The sequence below is a fragment of the Netta rufina genome (genome assembly GCF_964035555.1).
Source record: "Netta rufina genome assembly, chromosome: 5".
NCBI lineage: Eukaryota > Metazoa > Chordata > Aves > Anseriformes > Anatidae > Netta > Netta rufina.
This window is the reverse complement of record NC_140128.1, coordinates 48,976,889-49,003,153: the sequence shown is the minus strand read 5'-3', so window position 1 is coordinate 49,003,153 and position 26,265 is coordinate 48,976,889. Positions and strand designations below refer to the sequence as shown.

Genomic DNA, 26,265 nt, shown 5'->3' with positions numbered 1-26,265 from the left:
AAAAACTATGTATTTCCTCCTGCTCCAAGACAGGCCTGAGCCACACCCTGGGGTTGAATATCTCTGGATGTTTGACATATGGAACCTAGGCAAGAGACTAGTTAGGTCTGTTTTCATGTACTATTCTTTTTCTCTATTTCTGTATATTCTTTTTCTCTATTTCTGTATGCTAAAGTCCTACTTTTATTACTAAGCACCACCACAGGGTGTAAAGGAGAATAATAAGCAAACCTTACAGATAGCAAATGATAACAGGGCATTACTTCAAGATGATGCAATGCTTTAAATTTCATCTATGTGTATTTCTGTTTCAGAAAACAAAACAAAATAAAAACAAAACAAACATTAAAAAAAAACAACACTTGTTCTTTCAAAAGCATATAGAACATACAATTTGAAGAAAGAAAGTCAAAATCCAAACTAAGCTAAAAAAGGTGACTAAAGAAGTGAACAAAAAAAAGGGGGGTTGGGCCAATTCATAGCCACTTCTCTTGCAGTTCTTAAAAAAAGTGAATTTTCTACTTATCACACTGCAAGCAGTTGATGCAGAAAGTCCTTTCAGTGCTTATTCTTCATAGAGCTATTTATGTATTGAAAGAATACATGAAGTTCTGATCTTTAAAAAATGTATGTGCCTTATTCCTGGCCTGAAAATATATCAAAAGAAAAATAGAGGGGATTCTGGGAAAATTTTCTCTAAAGCCAGTTTCAAATGTCAGGATTTTTTTAGGCTACTCATTGTGCCACAGTACTTAAGCAACAAAGAATAATGCTGTTTCTTTACATTTTCCACAAGGTTATTACAAATGTACTTTTGAAAGGAAAATTAGAAGATTTCTCTATCAGAATACAATCATAGAATATCCTGAGTTGGAAGGGACCCACAAGGATCATCAAGTCCAACTCCTGGCTCCACATAGGAATACCTAAAAATTAAACTACATTTCTCAGAGCGTTGTCCAAATGCTTCTTGAACTTCAGCCGGCCTGTTACTGGGGAGTCTGAGTGCCCAACCACTTTCTTGATGCAGAACCTTTTCCTAACCCCCAGCCTGACCCTCCCCTGTCCCAGCTCCATGCCGTCCCCTCGGGTCCTGTCGCTGTCCCCAGAGAGCAGAGCTCAGCGCCTGCCCTTCTGCTCCCCTTGTGAGGGAGCTGCAGGCCGCCATGAGGCCTCCCCTCAGCCTGCTCTGCTCGGGGCTGAACAAACCCAGGGACCTCAGCTGCTTCTCATAAGTCTTGCCCTTCAGACCTTTCACCATCTCAGTTGCCCTCCTTTGGACATACTCTCATAGTTTTATGTCCTTCTTATACAGTAGCGCCCCAAAGGACCTCAGCCTCTCCTCTTACGTCTTGCCCTCCAGACCTTTCACCCTGCCCTCCTTTGCACAAGCTCTGATAGTTTTATGTCTTTATATTGTGGCAACCAAAACTGCACACAGTTCTCCATAATTTTACCAGGCACTGAAATACAGCATAACAATTGAGGAATGATGATCCAACCAATAGAAAATTATCTCCAGAAAACAGTGGAGTAACAAAACCTGAAAATAATGATGAATATTTTAAATAATCACTTTATCACTTTTACACAAACTGTTTGAGTTCATGCTGAACTTTCGTTCCATTCCAGTGTGAACTGTATCAACAATGGTTCCACTTTGGCCTGTTACATCTCAATTATCTTGAAAGACTCTCTAAAAAATACAGGAAAACTCCATTAAAAAAGGTCAATGACAGAACTCATAACTCCCTTCTTAGTTCAAAGCATTTGGTCTATTAAACATCTGATTTATTAAGATATGGAACCACTTATTTCGCCATAGAATATTAATAGTTTTTTCACGCTGTTATTATCAGAAACGCATCTAATGGGCCTTTCTTATGAATCAGTTTGTTTCCACTCTTCATCCCCGATGAAAGCCTGTAACTGCTGTCTGTAAGAAGCTCCTGTAAGAGCACATAGTCCAGTAACACATTAAAACATGGTTTTATCCAATCTCTGCATAGCATGCTTCAATGTTCTCTCACAAACATCTCTTCCAAAATGATGGTAAGTCAAGCAAATAGAACCTCTAAGAAATTAGAATCATGTAAGATGTAGAAAATTCTTTCTTCTTCTCTGCATCAGATAATAATTTATGCCAAGTAATATTGGGGTTAAACAGTAAGTGTGTAAGGGAATACTAGTGACTACATACCTGTGATAGGTTATCTAATCTCTGCTGTCTAATCTCCAAAACAGCTGAGGGAGAGTCAACCTGTAATGTACAATGTGGTCTCCAACACAGTGAAACTGGTTATATATAGCCCTTCACACCAGAGAGTTTCCAAAAAATTTCAGAAGGTATTATTAGATAATGCTGATCTAAGAATTTTAATCAACTTAAAAAAACAGTAAACACTATTTCTCCCCTTAAATCTTTCTTTCTCTTTGTCCAAACCTCCCGTACATTCAAGTTATAATGTCAGGTTATTATACATTTATATACCTAGTTGCTTCTGTTCCAGTAATCTCCAGTAGATCGGTATTAACCGTTCGATTCAAAATTACTAGCAGTGCAATGCCTGTCAGGTCGGCGTGACAAGTTTTTGAATATACACCTGCCTTACATGCGTTCTTTTTACCTCTGGCAAACCAGCACTTCTACCACTATGATGCATGATGGTTGGGAAACACTTTCCTGAGATCTCCTTTTAATCATGTAGCTTATGGTCCTGTTTTACTGTCATCAAATCCAGCCTCCAGACAGACAAATCAAACCCTTTCCTCCTCTTCTGCCTGCATATGTTGTCTACTCCCATAACCCAGTGTTTGGCCTTTTAATTCTCTTCTGTTTCTTTGCTCTAAACATCTGGAAAATAAAACTCACCTGGCAATGAAAATGGAGACAGATTGTCCTGTTCACCTTCCTCCTCTTGGTTCACCACAGGGATGTTCCCATTTTCAATATTTTCATGTCTCCCATTCTGAAGTGGTTTGCCTGAGCCATTGGCAGATTGGATTAACCGCTGACGCTGCACAGTGTAAAAGACAAAACTGCCGTAAGTTTTATTCTTGACTTTCTTAACCCTGGGTTATGCTTTCTGTCCAGCCCCAGTCATGTGAGTCGTGATGCTTCTCTTGTGTTGCCTTCCTCTTTCAGCAACAAACAAAACCATCTGTGGCCTTTCTGTCTTTATGTCAGTGTTAACCATGCAACTCAAAATTAGCGGCATGAGCATTTCAAACCATGATTGACAAAGCTGCGGTATCTGTTCTTACACACTATGTTTTAATGAACATGCTTATTCTGAAGCACTTCTCACTCAGCAATTCCCACTCATACCAGTGACAGCACCATAATCTAGTGGTAACAAGATATTTCTGCACTACTAAAGATGGCTTACGAATGACTCATTGTCTGAGATCTCTCCTAGTCAGGTCAAAGTCTTGTGCCTCCTTCCCATCCCCATTCCTTGAGGTAAATGTAAAGCTCCTACTGTACTAGTTCAGAAAGAAAGATTAATTGTTGTTGTCCTAGTCCAAGTATATAAGCTCTCACAAAGCTTGTATATTGCCCATACAGACATGTTTAGAACTGTTACATTCACAATATGTAGTACAATTGCAATGATAGGTTTTAAATGTTGTTATATATACCAGTTACTACACTGGAGAATGTGAGATGTAACAGTAACTTCACACGGTTGCAGAAAATAAAAAGAATTTAGTTTGTTAGGTGAGATAATGCAGGATTGATAAGTGCCGTTATTTTAATGACAAATTTTTTGCAACTTCTATGAAGTCCTCTCAATTGTCTCGAAAAATAAAGCAACCACACAACATCAAAAAAAAAATATATAAATAAATAATAAAAAAAAATCTGAAACCAGTATTAACACGCAGTAATTAAAAATAGAGAAAACTGTATCTGAATACTTTGCAACACCTTGGTAGTGAGAATACATAAGAATATAGATCCAAAATATCCTGGTATAGAGAACACCTTTTGCAGATATTGAACAGCAAGCAAGTATCAGCTCTCTAGGCACATAGCCATTAAGAAATATATTTTTTTTTCTGACCAATGAATTACTTTAAAAAGAGAATTTTAACAGAGACAGCTGCTGTTGTGTGCCCTATCTGACCTTCCCCTGCTGTTGACTGTACACCAACAAGCTGACTACCTAAAAATATTTCACTGTTTTACTCTTAAATTGAGCTTTTGTTACAAATATACTAGAGTGCTGCATTCCTTTGGTGGGGTGTTCACAATGCTGGGGAGACACATGAACTGTGTTATGATGTTCAGATTCTAGGAATTTGCTAAAGCTTGTATTTCCTAAATTACTGAAATTAATTTATCTGCCAGAGTAAAAACCTCCCATATTTGATGTTGTAGGCAGCAAAGGATAAAATCGTGCCTTCAAAGAAGCCAGGGTTGGCAGGACTAAAAATTTCATCCAAAGTATTTCATGCAAGCTGCGAACAGTGTCACTTGGCCAATCCTGTCAGTTCAGCTGCAAGGTATGAAACTAGCAATACATGGTGGTGACAGTATATTAATTAAGAGTTAACTGAAACCTTTCAAAGCAAATTCCCCTCATGAAAAGATTTTGGTCCATTTTAATTTTGAGCTGACAACTACGAAGACTACAAAGGCAGGCAAATATCTGATGTGATCACATCCTGATGTGATCACATCCTGATGTGATGTGACATAGTGCTAAGCAGTTCTTACCACTTGTTGGTTAGCATGTCCATTACCTTTTCTTAGCTTGACCACTTTCATAATGGCCAAAAACAACTCTTCTGCTGCAGATAAATTCTGAATGTGCACACATACACACACACATTGAAACAAACATCTTCTGGCAGGGAGAGAAGGGAGTCCCTCTCAGTGACTTCCCTCCTATTAAGACAAGCAGTACCACCAGTTGGGAACCCATCTTCACATCTGCTGTGACGTGGCTACTGGCCCATCTCTAGAAACAGTGCAGAATCTGAATTCCAGAATGAGCATGACCCACTCTGCTTCATAGTCATTTACTGTTTTCATAATGAACCTACCTCATTAATGATGAGTCGGCTTGCCATCCGCATTCTGGTGCGTGGTCCAAACTTATTTGTAATCATAATCCGTAACCCAGCTTCAGGGAACCGGTATTTGGGGGGACTGGAGCAGATGATCTCATCCACCATCACAACACTGTTTTTGCCATACTGCTGCATCCCCTTCACTAATGATCACAATGGACAGAGTTAGCTGTAGTAAGATCCATGCTTCCTGTCACCCAGATTCATTGTTTTTAGGCCCAGGCAGAGGGTAACACTAATCTGAATGCCTGAATGCAAATCCAATGACTTTCCTGCAATATTTCTGCAGCCTGGTAAACCTGTTCATTGGAGGAGCACCTCATTTAGACCACATGCTGAAAGGGGGTTTCACTCGACTAAGGCAGCCACCAACCCACTCTCAGATTGGTGGGAATAGCTTTTACCCAGCTACTCCTTTTGTAGTACCAGTTTTCTGTGCTTAAGTCCCACTACAGCTTTGTAAGCCTTTTCCAGAAGCACATGCACTGTGAAAACATAGACTGCACTCCCGAAATCTATAAAGCTATCCTACTGGATTAGGGTGATTAATAGCTACTGATGCACATTCAGGAGTCCCTAATGTTGTACTCGCTCCTTTTGGAAAGGAATTCACATAATATTATCAGTATCTTTAACATGACGAGACTTGAAATGATGATAAACAGCAATTGTCCAGAACAAAAATCATGTCTTAAATATGTCTTTGTTAATATAAACGATTGTACCGAGATTAAGAGCTTTGTTCTATGATGTAAGAACACAAACAGAGAGACAAAATTATACTGGGAATCAACACAAGTACTGGCAAGGACTTTGAAAGCTTAACAACAAACCAATATTCTCACAAATGCTACAGACTACACGTAGCACGTAGAGCAAGGCTCAGCAGACAGGAGACATACCCATGTGGTGTTAGAAAGCAGGGCAGAAGATACGTATATGACTGCAATAAATATTTTTTACAAGTAACAATATGTTAAGAAAAAAAAATTCTTTGCTGACTTTTTTTACTGCTTTGCTTAGCTTAGCTTCACCCTCCCACTCCCCTTTTATATTGTTACTTACATTAAGAAGAGGAAGAGAATTTAGGAGGTAGAAGTGAAAGATAATTATTAGTGCATGATTCCAGCCAGGAAGCAAAGGAAATCTAAGGAAACATTCAACTCAAACAAAGAAATTAAAATGGACCTATTCTAAACACACAGATCTACATTGTTATTGTTCACATTGTTACAGTGATGAAATATTTTTGTTTTTCAGGAAGAAGACTGGATCCATGCAGGCATGTAAATCACATCATGCAATAAAGGTTTTGCTGTCTCAAAGCATCTTCTGACATATTTGAAGTTAAAAAAAAGTATCCTTCCATCATTATTCAACAAGAAAAACCCAGCAAGCCTCTAAATAATCTAAATGAAGATGTAAATGGCTACATCTTTTACTCTCTTGCATTTGACTGTCTTGCTTTGTTTCACTAAAAGGAGTTTTCAATGAGTACGCTGGTGTCACCTGAGGAATCATAAAGAGATCTTTGGTTCCACAAGGAAATGTGTCCTCCAAGAAGGCACTCTGTAGTCTCGCCTTGCAGCTAAATCTCTGACGGAGAACAGAACTAGTAGTCATTTTGCATTTGGTAATGCAAACATAAAGGAGCAATTATCCACCCCCTTCTGACATTTAAAACAAATTAACCTTGCTGAGTACTGCAACTGATCATACAAATGAGAAGCCCAGCCATTCCAATGACTTTACAGCTAGTGCATAGCAGCTTTTCCTGTGAAGGACTATATATAGCCAGGCAAGCTACCTGGAAACCAGGCCTGACAAAGATGACCGAAGCACAGTAGCTTAGCATTTGCTGTATGTAGTTAGACAAAGAAAAAGCAATGTCTGACAGCAATTCTGGTAAGGAGAAAAGGTCAGACATGTTTTAAACAGTATCATCAGATTAATTGCTCTCAAGTGAGTTTCTTCAGTCAAGTCTGCACAGTGTTTCTTTATCTTAAAGCATTGTGAAAAAGCATGAAAGCATTGCAGTTACTCTGGAACTGCCTCTTAAAGCAATAAGGAGACAGTAACAAAACATACTCAGCTTTGATAAAACCTCAGCAATGATGTAAAATATATCACTGTATATATATATATATATATATATATATATATATATATATATATATGACTAACTGCAGCTGTTTTGAGTTTCTGCAGCAAATTGCTCATATATTTTCTTAACAGCTCTTCAGTCTCACTCCATATGCCCATAAATATACATATCTTGGCCCCATACAAAACAAACGGGCTCCATCTGAAAATTGCAAAAACCCCACATCTTTACAAATGTGTGACAGTGAAAAGCCTTTTCACTTCTCCTTTGTGATATACCTTAGACAAATATTTTCTGAGAACAGCTTTTCTTTTTAATAGAGTATCTAAACTTCCACCTCACCACAGAGGGTCGTCACCAACAGCCCTGTCAAAGTCAACAGAAAGCTTCTTGCTGACTTTAGCTGACTCCTGATCAGGTATCCACATCACACTGTTCAGAAACTCACATTTTTCCAAGTTTCTCTTTTTAGGCAGACATCAAACCATGCCACCTGGTGGAAATTTGGGTCAATATAGTAAAACCCAAGCCACATGTTTGCATTTTATAATGAATTATTATTCAAAAAGTACTAAAACTTTGCTTTAACCCATGTGTGTAGAACTGGTCCTTGAAAATGGTGAAAAGCTCTCCCTTTTCTCTGCAAAACTCCAGTAGTGGGAGCTTTTATAATGTACTACTGGAAGCTATGGAAAGTAATAAAACTTACAAGCATAGAAGAGAGCTATATAGTATATACTGTGAACTCCCCTTTTATGTGCACATTGAGCAACAGAAAAAAATCTTTGGTAGAACAAATGTTCCTCTCCCAAAGAAGCTGTTTTCTGAGGGGAAGTAATCAGATTTCACCACAGTGGAAAATCATTATGGTTAGACCTACACCTTGGTGAAGCCAAGGGAGGTTTTTCAGTGGATCCTGAAACTTGCTAACCACTGGTTGGACAGAAGGCAGAGGACAGCTCTAGTTGTTCTCTCCCAGTTACTAGCACTGCTGCTGTTTCTGAAAGCTGCTGCTGAAGAAAATGCAGCTCAGCTTGTGAAGCCAGCCAGGTGTCAACTAACAGCGGGTCACTGATGTAGCACACATCACATGGCAGATTTTCATCCAACAGGAGAGAGAGAACAGGGAGCCATGTGATGGTTTTCCAGAACAGCTTCTTGACACATAATGCGCCCATCTACAGAGCAGCTAGGCTAACACTGCCGTCTTCCTCTCTGACAACCTACTCCAACCCCGTAATCTCCTTAGCCTCTTGTTCATGTCCTCCACTCTTTACCTGTGATAATATCTACACTCTCACACTGCAAACAATGGTCCCTCCAATGCAGCGTATATTTGTGTAATGGGTACTGGAGAAGGCAAAAGGAATCAGATTGAACTGCAGTCTCAGTGCATCTTGTAAGAAAATTAAAGAAGAAATTTGGTGTGAACAGCAACTAATAGAAAAATCATTCTCATGAGCCCAGGCTTTCATTAGCTTTCTTGCTGTTTCTCCTAGAAGTTCTACATGTTCTTCACAAGCAGTAAATAACCTTCACATTTCCTAGAAAGGAAATAGGTGGACAGGCAAGCGGTCTGTGTTATCATACCTTTACCACAGAGTGGCTGTAGGGAATGAATCTTAAAAGTGTATGACTTAAGTCAACTTTAAAGACATCAGAACCCAACAAACACCTCAAAAGTAAAAATCATTAATATCTGTATTCTGTTGCTGGATCACCTTTTTCCTGTGTCCCCACTGGAATACATCAGTAACAAATTCCCTAGCACATATCTTCTAAACCTTGTATGACCATATCTCCATATCCAACTCCATTACGTCACAGTCAATGTGCACAAAAATTCATTGTAAAATGAGATCAAAATATTTTGAAGACATCTTAACTTAATTATGCTTTGAGAAGTATTTTTAAATCAATATTAAACTATTGTCTAAACACCATAACTGAGACCAGAGTATTTGTGCTGTCATTGTATAAATCTTTGATACTACCTGCCTTGAAACACTAAACCCCATCTAAACACTAAAAGCAGGAAAGAGCAGGATTCTCTGCATATGCTATAAATTCCTGTTTGCCACTACTTTTTATTAAATGAAGACCTTTCCAAATGTTGTCTACATTTCTGCTGAGTTCAGTCTCCTAGAATGTGAGATGTTTGCAAAGAATACAGCAAGGAGAGCTCACTCATTAAAAGTAGCTCAACAGCTCACTGAATTATATGGTTTGAGCTTTTAATGTAGCAATGATTTTGCTCTACAGAGAAAAGAGGGAAAGGAATAGAGAAGGGGTAAAGACAATGATAAAAACAAAGTTACAAAAACAAAAAAAAAAACCAACCCAGGTATGTTTCCTTACCTTCAGTACCCAAAGATAGGTATTATCTTCTTCCCCTTTATGATAAAGACACAGAATGCAAAGAACCTGCATTTCTCAATTTTACATATGTGCTTGGCAATGTATGCAGAACTATTTGGTCATGTCAAAACCAGTCTCCTGAAGATCTGAACTCAACATGTAATCCCTCTTGCCCACTGATCTGTGCATGTCTTTCCATCAAGACCCAAGCCTCAGCTCTTAGTCCAAAACTAGTTTTGTTTGTTTGTTTTTTTCAGAGAAAATAACCTTCTTCCTGGCAATAAATAAATAAATAAATATTTCTTTCATAGTGTTGTATGCTCATCACTGAACAGGAGAGAAAAAGGAAACAAAACTGGCCATGTGCAAAGCAGCTTGTGTTCAGAATCTCCAATCCTCACAAAATAACATTTTGATTTTTTTTTTCAACTGGTGATCTGACTGAATTTTCAAGTTAATCCAATAAATATTTGTATATAAGATTGAGTCATAACACTGTTTTAATCAGCATTAAAGAGAAATAAAAAGGATATCCTGTGAACTATTCTTTTTCCAAGTCCTGTCTGCTCAGCCTTACCTTTGCATAGTAATGGAATGGATGGGTCATCACAACTAGAGGCATAATATTTATTACCATCTTCCAGCTCATTGTTGACCGTGTCACCATTTCCAACATTCTTGCTTTTGAGCGTGAAGAAATTTTGCATCCTCACATTGTACCTGAAAGTGGAAAACGGTCTGAAAAGGCTGTATTGTTTCATTTCCTCATCAAACTTTGAGTGTCTGAGAACAACTTATGCAGGCAAGCAGCAAAGCGTAGATGCGTGTTCTCTGACAACTAATATGAAGCTAAGAGAAAGGACTATCCAATTCATTGGCAGGATAATAGCAAAGCAAGAGCTGTGCCTCTCTCATGAGATACAGCAGAATGTGAAAAGACGAGCAGATTCAGTGAAGGCAGAACACTGGAGTTGTGGTTTTCAGAGTCAGGACATTCAGTGTACAATGGGCTCTTTCCTCCTGCACCAGCTCTCAGTTCACCTCACTGTCTCTCTCAGTACAGTGTTCCCCATGGCAGGCACTTGAGTGTTTCTGGGAGTGTTGACCATAACCTAAAGAATTTTAGCACTAGGATGGGGTTGTAGAGTGCTGTCAATGAACTCTGCTAAGACCTGAGGTAGCCACCCAAAAAGGGTGGCTTGTCAGGGCAGGACACCAAGGGAGAAGTCTCAGCAACTTCCAGTTAAAGGTGGACTCACAGATCCTTGCAGTAGCAGTCAGATCTCTGACTCTCCTGTAAGAGGCTGTGACAGTACACAAGAAGGATGTCATACACAATCTTGTATGAAATAGTTTGAAGATCAGTGCATGCTTAGCTTTCTATCTGTCTGCCTTTGTTCTCCAGAGGTTACAGCGTATGTGTAACTGCTGACATGCTGTGCACTTACAATCCTGTGGACTTTTTCAATAATCTTTGTATAATGACACTTCCTCTCAACTGCTTCTACAAGCTACTTCACCTCAGTGCACTATGAAAAGGATGCATGAAAATATTTGCTGTTGGCTGAGCACATACTTGGAACAAAACCGATAAAGCATGAAAATGCAGGGAATCATAAACAGAAACATGACTAGTTGCATCGTCAAGGGCCAAGGATAAAAACACACCAAAAGAATGATGGTCAATCAACACTTAAAGGGAACATGGAACAGAAAAGCACTTACTTCATGATAAGTATGTAGAATGAATACATAATGATGAGTATAAGGCTTTCCCACCTCAGAGAGACAAAAAAAAAAAAAAGGAAAAAAAAAAGTGTTAAAGGCCACTCAAACAGCTGTATCCTTCATAAGTTTTATGTAGGAATGTGCATTAAATATCTAGTACAATTCAGGCATCTTCCACTAGGATCCCACCTCGTACTGTTCTCTAGGACACCTAGTACCTCCCTAAACGTTAACAACTAGGATAAGAACAGAAGAACTTTGGTTATACTCCCTGCACGTGTTGAGTCTTATGTATAGCCTGTTTACTTAGTTAATGTTTCCAAGTTTTAAAATGTTCTTAGTTTCTCCTGATCATCATAAAAGATATAACCAAAGAAAATACTTTGGACTTCCTAGGTGTCAAATCCAGATGTGCTACACGGTGCATGAATGAAATCTAGGTACACTGCAACTCTTAACTGATCAGTCTCATGGTGAATATGGCACTCTAAGGAATAGCTTATACAACTTACCATTCTATTTTCTCATCATATATGAACTAGAAGAAGAAAAAAACAGGAAACATAAATGTACGTCTCTGATCTATCTTGAAAAGCATTTAAATTTATTTAATAAATATCAGTCATGTCTACACAGAAGCTACTGGAGTTTTCCCCCTCGGACCCTTTCTAACCAAAACTTTCACAGCTCCAAAGCACCAAACTTGTATCTTTTCAGTGATTGTTACAAATATTATTTACTAAAAGTGTGAGTGTGAGAAAGACATGCATGCTGTGCACTTGCAAATGATAGTGAAATCATGTATTTTGAAGAAACATGGCTCTGAGTCCTTTTAACAGTTAGTTTTAGCAAAAGAGGAAGACATTTCACTTCTGCTTTTAGACCAAGTGGTTACACACATTTTACTCCACCCTATGTACTTCTTGTCTCTAAATTGCAGGGATATGGGTGTGAAGGGAGGACTATTTGGTGAATAAGGAATTGGTTGGATGGCTGCATCCAGAGAGTTGCAATCAACGACTCAATGTCCAGGTGGACATCAGTGATGAGCAGTGGTCCCCGGGGTCTGTACTGTTTAATAGCTTTATTAATGACATAGACAGCAGGATTGAGCGCACCCTCAAGAAGACTGTGAATGACAACAAGCTGAGTGGTGCAGCTGACATGATCATGCTGTGTTCAGCTCTGGGGCCACATGAGGGACATGGACCTGTTAGAGTGGGTCCAGAGGACAGCTAGAAGGATTATCAGAGGGCTGCAACATCTCTTCTACAAAGAAAGGCTGAGGGAGTGTGGATGTTTAACCTGGAGAAGAGAAGGCTTCTGGGAAACCTTTTTGCAACCTTTCAGTAGTTAGAGGGCTTCTAAGAAAGACTTTTTTCAAGGGCACACAGAAGAAGGGGTAATGACTTTAACCCAGAAGAGGGTAGATCTAGATTAGATATAAATAAATTCTTTACTTTGAGGGTCTTGAGGCGCTGGCACAGGCTGCCCAGAGAAGCTGTGGGTGCCCCATCCCTGGAGGTGTTCAAGGCCAGGCTGGATGGGGCTTTGAGCAACCTGGTCTAGAGGAAGGTGTCCCTGCCCATGGCAAAGAGGTTGGATTAGATGATCTTTAAAGGTCCTTTCTAACCCAAACCATTCTATGCTTTTATGATGCTGTGTAGCTCCTGTAACTGATTGGACTGCTAGTGATCTATACTTATTACAAATCAGACTTTCTTCCCTTCCCTGCTACCGGACACTATAAAAGCATATGTTCAGGATCTACTACACTGTTGTAGATAAACAAAGTGATACCTCACATTGCTCTATTTAGAAAAAATTACCCTGAACTTGTAAAATAAAACTACTGTAGAAGCAAGGTGTAGCCGCGTTGTCTATTTAAAATAGAGGTGCAGCTTAAATTATTATTATTTTTTTTTTTTTTATCTCCACTAGCGGTCCCCTCAGTCAGAAGAGAGTGCTAACTGCACCATGTAACAAGAGCCTACTAGTCTGCAGAACTTTACAGGCTGTAGGTACAACATGAATGGACACTGACAGATGTGGTGGGCATGTATTCTGTGGGGCTGTATGAAGGTTTCATATTTGTATCACATTGTAGAGCTTAGCACTCACTTCTGGATGCCACTAAAACTAGCTGGGAAAAAATTGTTTACTAGCGTGCTTGGCAGATTGGTCTCCAAAAATTCAAGCAATGAAACACTCTAATTGGTAAGAAAACTACTTACAACAATAAGTACAATAACAGATAACGTGTAGTACACAGAGTCCCGGAACACAGCCCACTGGGTGAGACAAACCACCTGAAAAATATCACAGCTTTAGACAACAGAATTAAGTGATTCTAAAGACAAAACAGAGGTTTCCACCTTGAAATCACTTAGGTATGTGAGCAGAATTTGTGAGCAGAATTACAACTAACAATTTTGGAACAAGTAGTAGTTTTATGCTAATAGGAGTTTGTTAAACAATAGATCTATGATAACCACCACTGACAAAAATCATATAGAAACTTCCACTAATAAATTTTTGTTTGTTTGTTTTTTCTTTTACTAATAATATTTTAGTTTGCCATAATTTCAACTCTGAAGTACAATTCATTGTAGTACAGCAAAACAATGGTTCCCACTTCATTCCAGCTGTGGACATATCGGACTTCATACAGAACAGAATTGATACACAGTCTAACAGTCTGTTGGGTAGATAGACTAAACCTAATGCCTGAGTCCCAGATTCTTTGATCACAATCAGTACCAGGAAGGATTAACAGAGGCAACTGATCAGCTCATTGTGGACATGGTCTTGTATGAAAAGGAATCAGGTTCCTCTGTATACTACATGTTCAGAGTGATGAAACTTCAGCTGAACTTTGTAGAAACATTTGCTATTTGCACGGTATACGTAAATTCTTTCCAAAATTGACATTTCTCCCCATGCCAGCTTATTGTTTGTTTGTTTGTTGAAATTAATGGTTCTCTTTTTCTTTATTTTTTTTTAAATATGTTAAATATGTTTTAAATATTTGATCACGCAAACACCTAAAATATAAGCAATTGAACTCCACAAACATACACATTTTACTAACCTGTCCTGCAAACAGTCCACAGACACCAACAATGCAGAGGATGTTGAAAACTGCTGAACCAACAATGGTCCCTACTCCTACATCTCCATGAGTGATAAATACACCTGCAGAATGAGCAAAATAAGCATTCTTTTTAGGCCACAGGCAATTATTCAGAACACGTGCTACCCAAGAATAACAGATCATTTGGAATTTTTAGAAAACAAGCTTTATAATAAATGCTCAGTTCTTCATAGAATATTTTGTGGTTTTAGTCTAGCTAGCAGCTCCCCATTTTTGGCTGAACATCTCTACACATATATACTTATTAAAATTAAATAATTTTCTTAGCTAGGTAGCTCTACACTAAGTCCTGCATTTCACAGGCTGGCTGTTACTGGTGTAATAATCCATTCAAATGAGTGAAAAACATTTTCAATCACATCAGGAGCATGAAATTCATTTCACACAGTATAACAAGGCACAGAAACCTTTCTCTCAGGCATTCAATATTTAGCATCTTCTCGGAACGTCTCATGGTAATAATAGATTCTTTCCTAAAAAAAATGGATAGCTATCTGTGTGTAGTCATGTGTGCCTTCTGACTTCAATGGGCAATGAGGATTCAAACTTAATGTGTTCTAGTACCAACATTCACATTTCCTTTAGTACTGAACACATCAATCCCTCAAATACCTATTGGTAACATAATTATATGAGAATGACAAAAATTAAGGGTTGGAAGAGATCTCCATGGATTACCTAGAGTAATCTTCAGCATTGTGACAGGACAGAAGATAACTTGAATGCACTAGAAACTGTATCTTACTTGTATTTTAAATCTTTCACTGAAGAGAGACTTAAAGACTTACGCTCACCTTTTTTTTCAAGATTTACTTCAATATAATAATTTCTGAACATCTTACCATTTTTTCCTCATCTCTGCACTTTTTCTGATTTGTCTGCAACTCTCTTGAAGCACAGTAACAAGACTGGATGCAATATCCCAAGTGCTGTCTAGCAGAACTGAGCAAAGCAGGATAATTTATAACACTTAGGCTTTATAAATGGGCCCAACATATAATCAGTTGTTATTTGCAACATCCCACCATCAACTATTCCTCAACACCTGCTTCTATTGCAATACATCAAGGCGCTGTTAGATATATAGGTCTCCAACCAGTTATTATTCCCCTTACATATATATTCACTTCCCTTTCTTTTATGCTTCTCATTTGCTGATATTAAACTTCATTTTGTTGATTTCAAATTGATCACGATCTTTCTTCATCCTGTTTTTGCCTTCCATCTAGTTCCCATCATTTCACTCCAGTTATTCATAAAAATAAGTTATTTATGACATTTTTAGTATGTCTTGAGATCCATCTCCAGCTTTAAATCTAGCTTTTAATTACTAATATTTGAAAACCGCTTTTTAATAATTTAGACATAATACAGTGCACTCCTTTAGACTGTATTCCCCTAAAGTGTGTAAGAATGTCAGTCACTATAGTAGCAGAAAAATACTAAAGCTTTACTAAAAACAGATGTATCATATTTGCTGCTTTCCTCCTTCCCTACCAGTGTAATCCAATGCCCTTCTTTCTCTTAATAGGTACTGTTTTTGCCATCTAGACCTCCTTTCTATAAAAATAATCCTTAATAGTACAGAGATTACTTGAAAAAATCCGTAAGTAATGTACACAGAACATCATGTCCTTCCGACTTAACAGATCTGACTTATCTGTACATTAATTTGTTCTTTTTCACTGTTCTTTGTTCTCCTACTTCCTTGCTAAAATTAATTCCCTTTATTTGTGAAGAAAGAAGCAAAAGAGGCATCAAATACCTCAAATTCTCTCTCAGGGGACTGCAATAAATCTCTTTTTTTACTTCCTATGCTCAGAATCAGCCATTCCTCCCTGTGTTTTGAGAGGAGATTCACAGTTTCATGAGATATTTTGAGTAGTTAATTATACCATGAACCACAGACTAGCTGACAGCTGCAATTGCTGATTATAAATTGACAGAAGAATAGTATTACTTTTGGATACCTCTTCTTGATCTGCTGCCGATTTTTTTTTAACAAATCTCATGAAAACTAGTGTGTGGTCTCCATACCTATAACAGATGCAAACAGTTCTGGCGTGGAGCTCCCTGCAGCCATGAATGTGGCTCCAGCAACATCTTCACTCAAATGTAGTTTCTGGAAGAGAAGTTTTGGTTATGTAAGCAATTGGTACTTTGCCTGTATTGCACAGTTCTGTAGCTGCAAAGATAGAAGCCCATCATTTTTGGCCACAGTGCTATTAAAGAATGATCAGTCACTGCGATACAGAAACAGACACTGCCTCTTGGGAAGGCAAATAGACTTTGGACAAGTAAAATGTTTTTACCCTAAGCCAGCGAGGTATCAGAAAATACTATGTACTTATAAATAACCCATTATCTGATTGTGGCTTAGTTGTAGCTGATTAGAGAAAAGCATTTCTGCAGACTCAGAAAGATTGCAAACTCAAATTGCATTCATGAATTCACTTTTGATACTTTAAACACAATCATTCAAGAATTAAGGCCAATTCCTGGGGTCTCTATAATTTCAAAATTGACAAGAGAAAAATATAATCTCTGTGAATGAATCTTATTAACAGCAGGCCTAATTCTGTCTTCACTTACGACTGTGTTAATCAAAAGTGAGTCCACTGACACACACAAAATTAGTCCAATTAGACACAGAGAGGCCTGCGCACAGCAGTTAGATCTATTTTTATGACAGTGTCTTCTCTTAAGCTCTAATAGGATATAGATCCTTCAGGCTTCTAAGACCAGTAGAAACATTTAACTCCACAAGTGAGCTGCATCAATTTCATACAGAGATCTTTCCCTTGAACTATAAAGAAGGTTTCATGGAGAAGCTTTTTGTTTTGAGAGTCTCCAGGCTCATTGTTAGTACCTCACCTCTCTTCCAAGGACAGAGAAGTGGTTAGTGACATAAGGACAAGTACAGAAATCGTGGATTTCTCAGTCAGTATGCAACATTTTAAGCTGATAAAAATGGCATCCTACAGAACCTGAAAAAACAGAAACATAAGCTCTTACTCTACCATGTGATCTTTAACCAGTCATACTGCTGAAGGAGCTCAAACATAAGCATGCTAACTATTTGAATTCTTAGCTGTCTCAGTATTCAGCAGAATATGAGAAAAGAGGCAATGATATTTTAGAGAGATCAATTACAACTTAATTGGTACAATTCAACTGGTACAACTTAAATATAGTGTATAAGGTACGTGCTGAAGAGAAGAACATCTGAAAAGGGAAGGATCCTTATTGAACGTTTTGCTGATACTTCTTGCCTCCTTTATTCTTCCATCTGTCCCTCTATTGATAAGTAGAAGTACATGGCTCCAAGTAACATTAACTGGAATTCAGTGCATTTATCCATACGAAAATAGACTTCCCTTGCTAGCTACAGGAGTTTTTCAGAAAATGGTCATATGCACTTGTTTAAAAGTGAAGGAGATGAGTCTTCCACTTTGCCATCAAAATGGAAACAAAATCTGGTTTTGTATTTTGTATGCATTTTGTAGTAGTTCACCAAAGCCTTACTTAACATAACGTTTTCTTGCCAAGTACAAACTCTACCCTCTCTGATCATCTCCCTTAATTAGAAACCTACACGTGATTTTACAACATATTCTCAACAATTATGTAAAGACATTTAGTAAATTTTTGGACATAAAAATACGTATTCTCATTCTATATCAAACCAATATATGCATTTCTTATGCATTCTATCCTTTCTCTCTTTTCTCCACTTCATCCTAGGACACATAAGCACTTTTCCCATGCTGATACAGTGGCAGATGTGCAATTAAAATTGCACAGCCAACACATTAATTTGTCTATGCATGATTTTTTTCACAAGTAAATTTCAAAACTAGGAGTACAGCAATAAACTCAATTCATCCATATGTCATATCCATCCTATCTACATGCTTCAGGTATTTAAGAATGGATTTTGCCAGCTGATCACCTTAAATCTCTTGATTTTTCTCTTCAAATGTGGCAAATTGGGGGACCAATATGCCCAGACCGCAGGTTAGATTTTTGTTGGAAAGCCCAAATCATTTGAAAAGCACTGAGGCCAAAAAAATCAGAGGAAGGAACTCCAAACAATGGAGGCACAAGATGTTTAGTTCTCTGATGTTCTCTAAGTGAATTTTCAAAAGAGGAATAAAGTCTGTTAACATACCTCACAAATTTTCTCTAAGGATGGAACAAAGAAGTCATCACATACTATAGCCAAAGCATAAAACATGTACAGAGCCTGTAAGAAAATAAATTCAGGAAATATTTCAGATACTTCCTCTACATAAAAATAAGAAAAAGGCAATGCTATATTTATTCAGACTAGCAAGAATATATAGCTTCATTTTCTATCCTATTCCAAATAAAAGTATCTCTGCTGATCAAATTACAGCATAAAAGCAGATTCTTGTACCAGGGTTACATGTAGGACGAGAATGGTTTCTAGACCCTAGGATATGACATACCACAGTTTGTAAGAACAGGGTGCCTCAAAAGAATTCACAGACAGCAAAGTACCAGTAAGGGCTTTACCAAGTTACGTACTCCTCCCTAATATTTTCAATTGATTATTGGACCAATAATTGAAGAGAAAGCAACACCTTGTTGATTAGCAACACAAAAGAAATAATCACACCTGGAAGTAAGTGACCATGGCTCATTGCACCACACCTCTCAGTATTGACCCTGATTTCATGCATACACATGATTCTCCCACTGTCCTACGTGGATTTATGTTTCTTGTTTACATAGTAGGCCTAATCCTTCTGTTACCCATCAAAAACAGCTTCTTTTTTCCTGAGCTTGGAAAGGAAAGCTGGACCCTGCAGGCCTTATTTGTTTTGCTTTTTCTGTAATAAAATATAAACCTCCACATGACTTTTTCTATATTATTCAGTTTGGTGGTGTTTTTTTTTTTTTGTTGTTGTTTGTTTGTTTGTTTTATATTACAATTGCATCTTTTGCATAGAGGCACAATAGAAAAGAAGGAGAATCAAGAATCTTCCATATCGTGGATGATGTCATCAACAAAGGAATTCAAAACTCTGTTTATGTAAGATGAAATGCAAACAAATAGAAGTCAGTGGAAGAAATCCCTCTGTGATGCATGGGCCCAGGATTTTATCTCCAAGAGGATGAATGTGCAGACACTGAAAATTGAGACCCGCGTCATTTTCTTAAATAAATATTTCCTTTTGAGCATTTGTACCATATAGACATACCAGAAGAATGAAATCAAATTATTAGATTGCTTAATACAGATGTCTATTTAGTAAGGGCACTAAGATGACTGACATCTTAAAAAATAAAAAAATACAAAAAAAACAAAAATTAAGCACAGTAGAAGAAAACTTACAGCAATGATGTGAAGCAGAACCCCTCCTTGCTGCCGTTCTTTATTTGTAAATACATCTTCAGGAAATTCATTAATGGCTGAAACAGAAACATACATATTTTACAGCATCTATAAATGACTATAAGACTGAAGAATAACATCTGTAGAAATATATGACCAAACATGAATGTATCTTTCAGTTTAGTACATTACAGCCTGCCACCTCAGAATCTCTTTTCTGCTCTCTATTAGAAACGGAGAAGTGATACTCAGGTGTCACTGAGTACTATCATTCCAACCACTTAAACCAACCTCCCGTGTACTAAGAGTTTCATATTCTTTGCCTTGTTTTTACTGTGTCTCCTCTTAATACACTTCCGAAGTGATCACCACAGGCACAAAAACCCATCCAGAAATAACATTCTTGGTTTTAAGTGTGCCTTGCCCTGAAGTATTGTGCAATGATTGTAACTCTCCACCAGTTTCTTAATACAAACCTTTATGCAGCTCCACAGTTCAAACAACAAACTGTTTCACAAAGATTAAAAGTGATTTCAAGTGTTTTCTCATAAAGTCTAATATCTATATCTGGCAAAGGAAGGGACGAAACAGAAATGGTAGGTGGACCATAGGAATGTGCAAAGACAACTGGGGATTGATTCTGGGTGACAGTGAAGATCCGTGGAGCTCAGTTAAAGAATTTGTGTTACACACAGAGGCAACAGAACAAAAAATAGGTTCCAGATGTTGGAGACAAAGACAACAAATAAATCAAAGAGCTGAAGAAAGATATGAGATAACAACTTCCAGGATGACAAGACAGACAGGAATAGAGATCTATAGTGACTCAGGCAGGAGTCTGAGATGTTTAAGGGTGAAACTTATTTCAGCCACTGAAATCAAAATGCATTGAAGTCATTAAATTATTATTCAGAACTAGGTGTTACTTTCACCAAGGAGCTGTACTGCAGAGATTGACAACAAGGTGAGCTTCAGAAGGTTCTTAAGAACTTAGCATAACATACTGAAACTTGGCGAAGGAAACAGAGGTGACGTATGATCATCTTCCCCATACTCAAGTCTGTGAGCTTAAAGATAAGCTTGAGAAAAGTACAATATATTACTTAACGTGGATCCATTTTCAATTTCAGTTGGCTTATTTTCTCAATTGCTTGATACAATCTTGCAAACAGTAACCACGAACATAAAAATTAAAATAAAAAAATCACAAAAATTTGGGTGATGTTTTTAGATACCGAATTTCAAGAACTATAAAACAGCTGAATTTGCAGGAAATGCAAATTCAGAGCACTGTGACCCTCTGAAGGCTAAACTTCTTTTGAGTGTCTAAACTTCTTTTGAGTGTCTTAAATTTGAGTTACCTGTAATCACCAAACACACTTGTATTTCTTAGCTGCAGTGAGAAGATCCTCTAGTTTCAGACCTGAATTACTTTGCACTTCCTCAGTCTTTGAGCTTTATATAAATATAGAAATGGCCCTTCTCATCTGTACAGGTTGCATGTGCCTGGCTTGAGAAAGACTTGAACAGTGCCTGCATGCCAAGGTAAAGATTTAATCTGGTTTTGCTTAGTGTCCACTACCACAAATATATTGTTTTTGAATGGACATTTTGGCAGCAGGCAATGTTTAAGTTCTTATATACATAAATGTCACCTTCCTTCCAAAAGTCAAATTTGTCATTTTACAAAACCTCTCTAAATACTCCATCCTATTATTTGAAAACTGCTACAGTTTTGTTTAAAACTACTAACAGTCTGTAAAGTATTTAGCATAAAATAAAAGTTCCACAATGATGACTGACTACAAGTCCTTTACGGATTTTCAGTTGGCTTTTCAATAAGACCTGCTCTTACTGTTGTATTCCAACTGGAACTAATATCAACACTTAATAGGATGAACAGAGCTTTCCCAAGATAAAGGTTCATCTTTTCTTTTAAATCTCAGAGGAAAAAATGTATATGTATACATTTGTTATAAATGTATATTTATAATAAATTTTGTTTAAATACTTCTGATACTCCAAATCATAGGTCAATCTTCTATTCTTGGTCCTCCTTCTGTAATCAGGAAAAATGAAAGGAACAGTGGATATAAACACACAAACGCATCAGCACAATAGCACAAGAATACTCAATCATTCCGTGGATAACACAATGCTGTTCAAGAGTACACAGAGTACTTCCATGCCTAAAGATAATCAGCACATCAGTATTGAGCAGCAGTTCCAAGAAAGTGGGTCTGCGTTGCTAGAGATCTCCAGTCATCATGCCCTGTTATCTGCACTCTGAAGAGATTTGTGGCCTCACAAAACAGAATTGCTCTACAAAGGCAAGCCACGCTACAAATGAGAGACATTTGCCCACCAATCCAAACAAATTCAAGTATTTCTAAAATAAAAATATATGAATAAACCATCTTCCTATCATGTAGGTTTTTCATCATGTACCCTAAAACAAGGGAAATGATAGTGGAAATATAAAAGTAACTGGGAGAAAACTGGTTGCACTGTAGTTTTGAGACCCTGCAGTTAGAGTGGACGTTCTTACTGTTACTGGAAGGCAGTGCAGGAAAATCCACAAACTGTTGGCCAAGACGCAGCGATCTGCAATGCCAAAAGAACCTTATAGACATGTAACAGCCAACCAGGTTCCCTACAGCAATATATTAATATTCTATATCACTTATTACAATATTACTATGTATATCCACAGTACTGTAAATATATACTGTACAATTATAGTTACATGCAATATAGTAAAATTCATATAGTAAAATTCATATAGTAAAAAATGGCAGTGAGGGAGGAATATCCTTTTGGGGTAATATTGGAATATCATCAAATTTAAGCACTTCCTGTCGGCTACACTAGCTGCCAAAAGCAAAATTTCTCACAGGAATTATTCCCCAACACATGAAATAAAGTATGCGAATAATTAATCAGCGCCCTGAGCATGTGGTTTTAAATAAATATCCAGCTATTAACAATTCATGTTAACTAAAATTATAATTAACTAAAAAAGCATTAAGGAGTCTTCTTCTTTGGGAGAAAATCGTCAATCATAATCACAGAATGGTTTGGGTGGGAAGGGACCTCACAGACCATCCAGTCCCAACCCCCCACCATGGGCAGGGACACCTCCCACCAGACCAGGCTGCCCTAAGCCCCATCCAGCCTGGCCTTGAACACCTCCAGGGATGGGGCATCCACAAAAAATAAAAAAAAAATACAGTTCCCCCCCTCAAAAAAAAAAAAAAAAAAAGCAGACCTGAGTGTCTAGCAATACTAACATAACACTAACATGGGGTACATCTTTGCACCCACCATCACGAGTGCCTGGTGCCAGAAGCACGGTTCCCCTTACTGCTACTGGAAGTAAGAACCAGATGAGAGGAATGAGCCCAGGCTTCTGATCGCCAAGCAAAAGCAAACCAGCTGCACTGCAAACCGGTTTGCTTTGTACACAGTAAGGCGCTGTTGTATTTCTAATAAATGACTACTTGGAATAAATATCTCTTTGCCTCAAAGAGGTATTTTTACCTCAACTAACCCAAAGACCGCTTTTCTCAAAGGCAATGCTCCTCTCTTAACAGAACTGATGTAATACCATGGTGCCCGTATACAGACACTACACCATCTTTGGAAGTCAGGGAAATGAAGCAAGAATCTGGGCTTTGGTGAATAAGATTCCCTCTCTAATGAAAAGGCCACCTGCCAGTGAGTTTCAAGGCAAACTCTGGAGTTTTTCAGCAAAAGTATTTGCTTTATGTTTTTATTACCCAGTATTACCCAGACAATCATAAATTTAGTGTGATGGTCATCTCTAAATTCTGTATCCCCTACCTACATGTATTTTCCTTTATTTACTGACTGTTATCGAACTTTTAAGATTTTAAACATGGATTTATTTTTCCTACCTACTGCTCTTATAACCTAGCTGCTCAGGCAGAGTCTGTTTGGGTTCATCTGGTTCCTCACCCTGATACCTGGGCAGCGGTGCTTTCTCATCCCCACAGGCCGTCCCTGGGGATGTGCCACTGTCACAGCCTGCGAGAGCCCGGTCTGCCCACACGGTGCGACCCGACGTGTCTGTGCAGGAGGGCACTGCTCCACTACACACCAAGATATTTTCTCGTTGATGGGAGACGGAGCTATCAGGCAGCCCGAGTGGGAGCCGCGTCTCCTCGGCTTCCACTGAAAAGAGACAGAACAGATGGGACGAGGAGCTGAAATGAAGAGCGGTACATCTAATGGGGCTAACCTTTGCCAAAAAAAGGAGGAGAACATACACCAATCATCTTCAAATCAGCTAGAAATACAGAAATATTTATCCTGCTGCTACTGCTGCGAACCCATGACTCCTGCAGCTCATCTTATCACGCACAGATTTATTGAGGGGGAAGGGAGGGCGCCAAGAAAGCCAAATCTATCTTGGAACTGAGATCAGTCTGCACCTTGCTCCCTCTCCCCACACGTGTGGGGAAACAAAGAAAGCTTACCCAGCCACCAGCATGACACTGGTGACACTGCCACCTTTTTCTCTGAGTGATGAAACATTAAAAAATCCCTGATTATGCCCCGACAGCAAGGATGCCTCACCTTTGCTATAAAGCTCTGGCTGAGCTGCCTGCGGCTAAGAAGCAAATGTTTGGCCAAGGCATGCAAACAGCATGCCTAGAGCCGAACACAGCAGCAGCTGCAGGGCATGAGCTGCCTGCATGGCTCTGGGGTGCAGATGTGGCCTGCAGCAGCCAGGGATGACCCGGGCACGCCAGGGACACCTGCCCGTGCTCAGGCTGTTAGCAGCTTTCTGCTGGGGCCATCGGCGCCTTGCTCCCACATGCCCTGTGCACACTGCGCGAGGCAGCCTGCCAGCAAAGTCAAACTTCAAAATCTCCTAAGCCCGACAGAACATCTCAGCAGCCACGTGGAGCGGTGGTTTTATAACCTGCCTCAACACGTGATTTCTTCACCTTATCAGCTCTCGGTTTACTTGCAGAGGCAAGGAACATGCTGCCTCTTAATACCTGCTAAGCGTTCAAGCCTGTCACACCCCCTTAATTTCTCCTCCCAGGGAGAAGGGAGCTGTAGCTCCTTGACAATACGCATGCAGCCGGCTCCACTCTGCCTCTGCAAGGAAGGGGGTTAGGCAAATGACATACACAGAAATTCACTTCTGCTTTTAATGCCTGCATCTTGGTACTCACGTCCTGGGGCACACTTCAGGACACGTTAAATTTAGGAACTGTGCTATGTACCCCTGTCTACCAGGGGTGTCCACCATTGGACTCACCCGGGGCAGAGATGTAAGGGAGGAAGGATGGACAGGAGGCAGAATTAAGCATTTTCACTTAAACTCTCTCTATAATCACATTCACAAGCCAGCTTGAATCTTCCAATTTCATGCCATTTGTGTAAGCACTGCAAGCAGCTTTAGCCAACTCCACACTTAGTGTATTTCTATTTCTGTGCAATTCCCTTTTTACACTGCAGAGCCGCATCTTCCTAAGGCCTGGTGTTGCACTCCAGCACGTGGATTTGTGCCTCAGCTGTGGCACACCAGCTCCTCACTGCGTGCAGATAGGAGCTTCTGTGGGTACCTCTCATGCAGGTGATGCATCGTTAGCTGCTGCCCATGTGCCAGCAGATTGTACACCAAGAGGTGAACTTGTGACAGCCACCTCGGAACTGTAACTTACACTAATTTGTAACTCTGTACTCTGTGCAGGGACCCTTATGCTCATAGGAAAGTACTGACTTGTTTTATTTATGCATTAGTGTTAACAGTTGAAACGGAGTCAACCTGAAGATCATAATATCACACAGAAACTAGTGTACTTACATACAAAATGTGTCACGTAAAGTCCTCCATTTTAACACTACTTCCCTAAAATGGTAGAGGAAATTTTAATAGTCATTAGAAAATCATAAATGTGCCACAGTACCTGAAAACTTTTTTTTTTTTTTTTCAGAATTATTTGAAAACTAAATTCATGAAAAACATTACATACAACTCAAATTTTAAAATAACCCTTTCTAACTCCACTCGCTAACATGCTGCTAGCTCTGAAGTGTCAGGGGAGAAGACAGTATACTCAGCAAGTCATTTTCTACATGAAAGCTAGTAACATAAAAGTCTTAAAACGAGCAAAACTAAAAGAAAACAAAACCCACCACAATTCACTAATAATCCTGGGTGTCATCCAGAAAATAAATAAATAAATAAATAAAATTTAAAAATAAAATAAAAAAGCACGATTTACTGAGCTTTAAGCTCCCACTCACATTAACAGCTGTTTCCAGTTTTCTGTAGCAGGATGGGATGTGGATTTTCCCTCAAATCAGCTCAGATTCTGCTGGATACTAATCTAGGCACCAGAGTTAGAGCAATTTAGGAAGGGACAACTCAAAGCAATGTGCTCATTTGCCTGTAACAAATCTGCAAGGAAACTCCTTTAGAGATAACTCTTCAGCACACTG

At 38.7% G+C, this 26,265-nt stretch overlaps 1 protein-coding gene across 1 annotated transcript in view; it reads right to left on the bottom strand.

The window, feature by feature from the left end:
• Window positions 1-26,265, bottom strand: part of SLC24A4 (solute carrier family 24 member 4) — a gene marked incomplete at its 3' end in the record, with an annotated part of 87,692 nt that overhangs the window by 14,600 nt on the left and 46,827 nt on the right. Inside the window, exons 3-12 of the mRNA XM_084287210.1 lie at window positions 19,786-19,862; window positions 18,595-18,669; window positions 16,461-16,545; window positions 14,361-14,464; window positions 13,504-13,578; window positions 11,782-11,807; window positions 11,267-11,320; window positions 10,119-10,261; window positions 5,053-5,222; window positions 2,873-3,017 (exon numbers count right to left, since the gene is read on the bottom strand). Coding sequence (XP_084143336.1) covers window positions 2,873-3,017; window positions 5,053-5,222; window positions 10,119-10,261; window positions 11,267-11,320; window positions 11,782-11,807; window positions 13,504-13,578; window positions 14,361-14,464; window positions 16,461-16,545; window positions 18,595-18,669; window positions 19,786-19,862 — 954 coding nt within the window. The remainder of the gene's footprint in view (window positions 1-2,872; window positions 3,018-5,052; window positions 5,223-10,118; window positions 10,262-11,266; window positions 11,321-11,781; window positions 11,808-13,503; window positions 13,579-14,360; window positions 14,465-16,460; window positions 16,546-18,594; window positions 18,670-19,785; window positions 19,863-26,265) is intronic.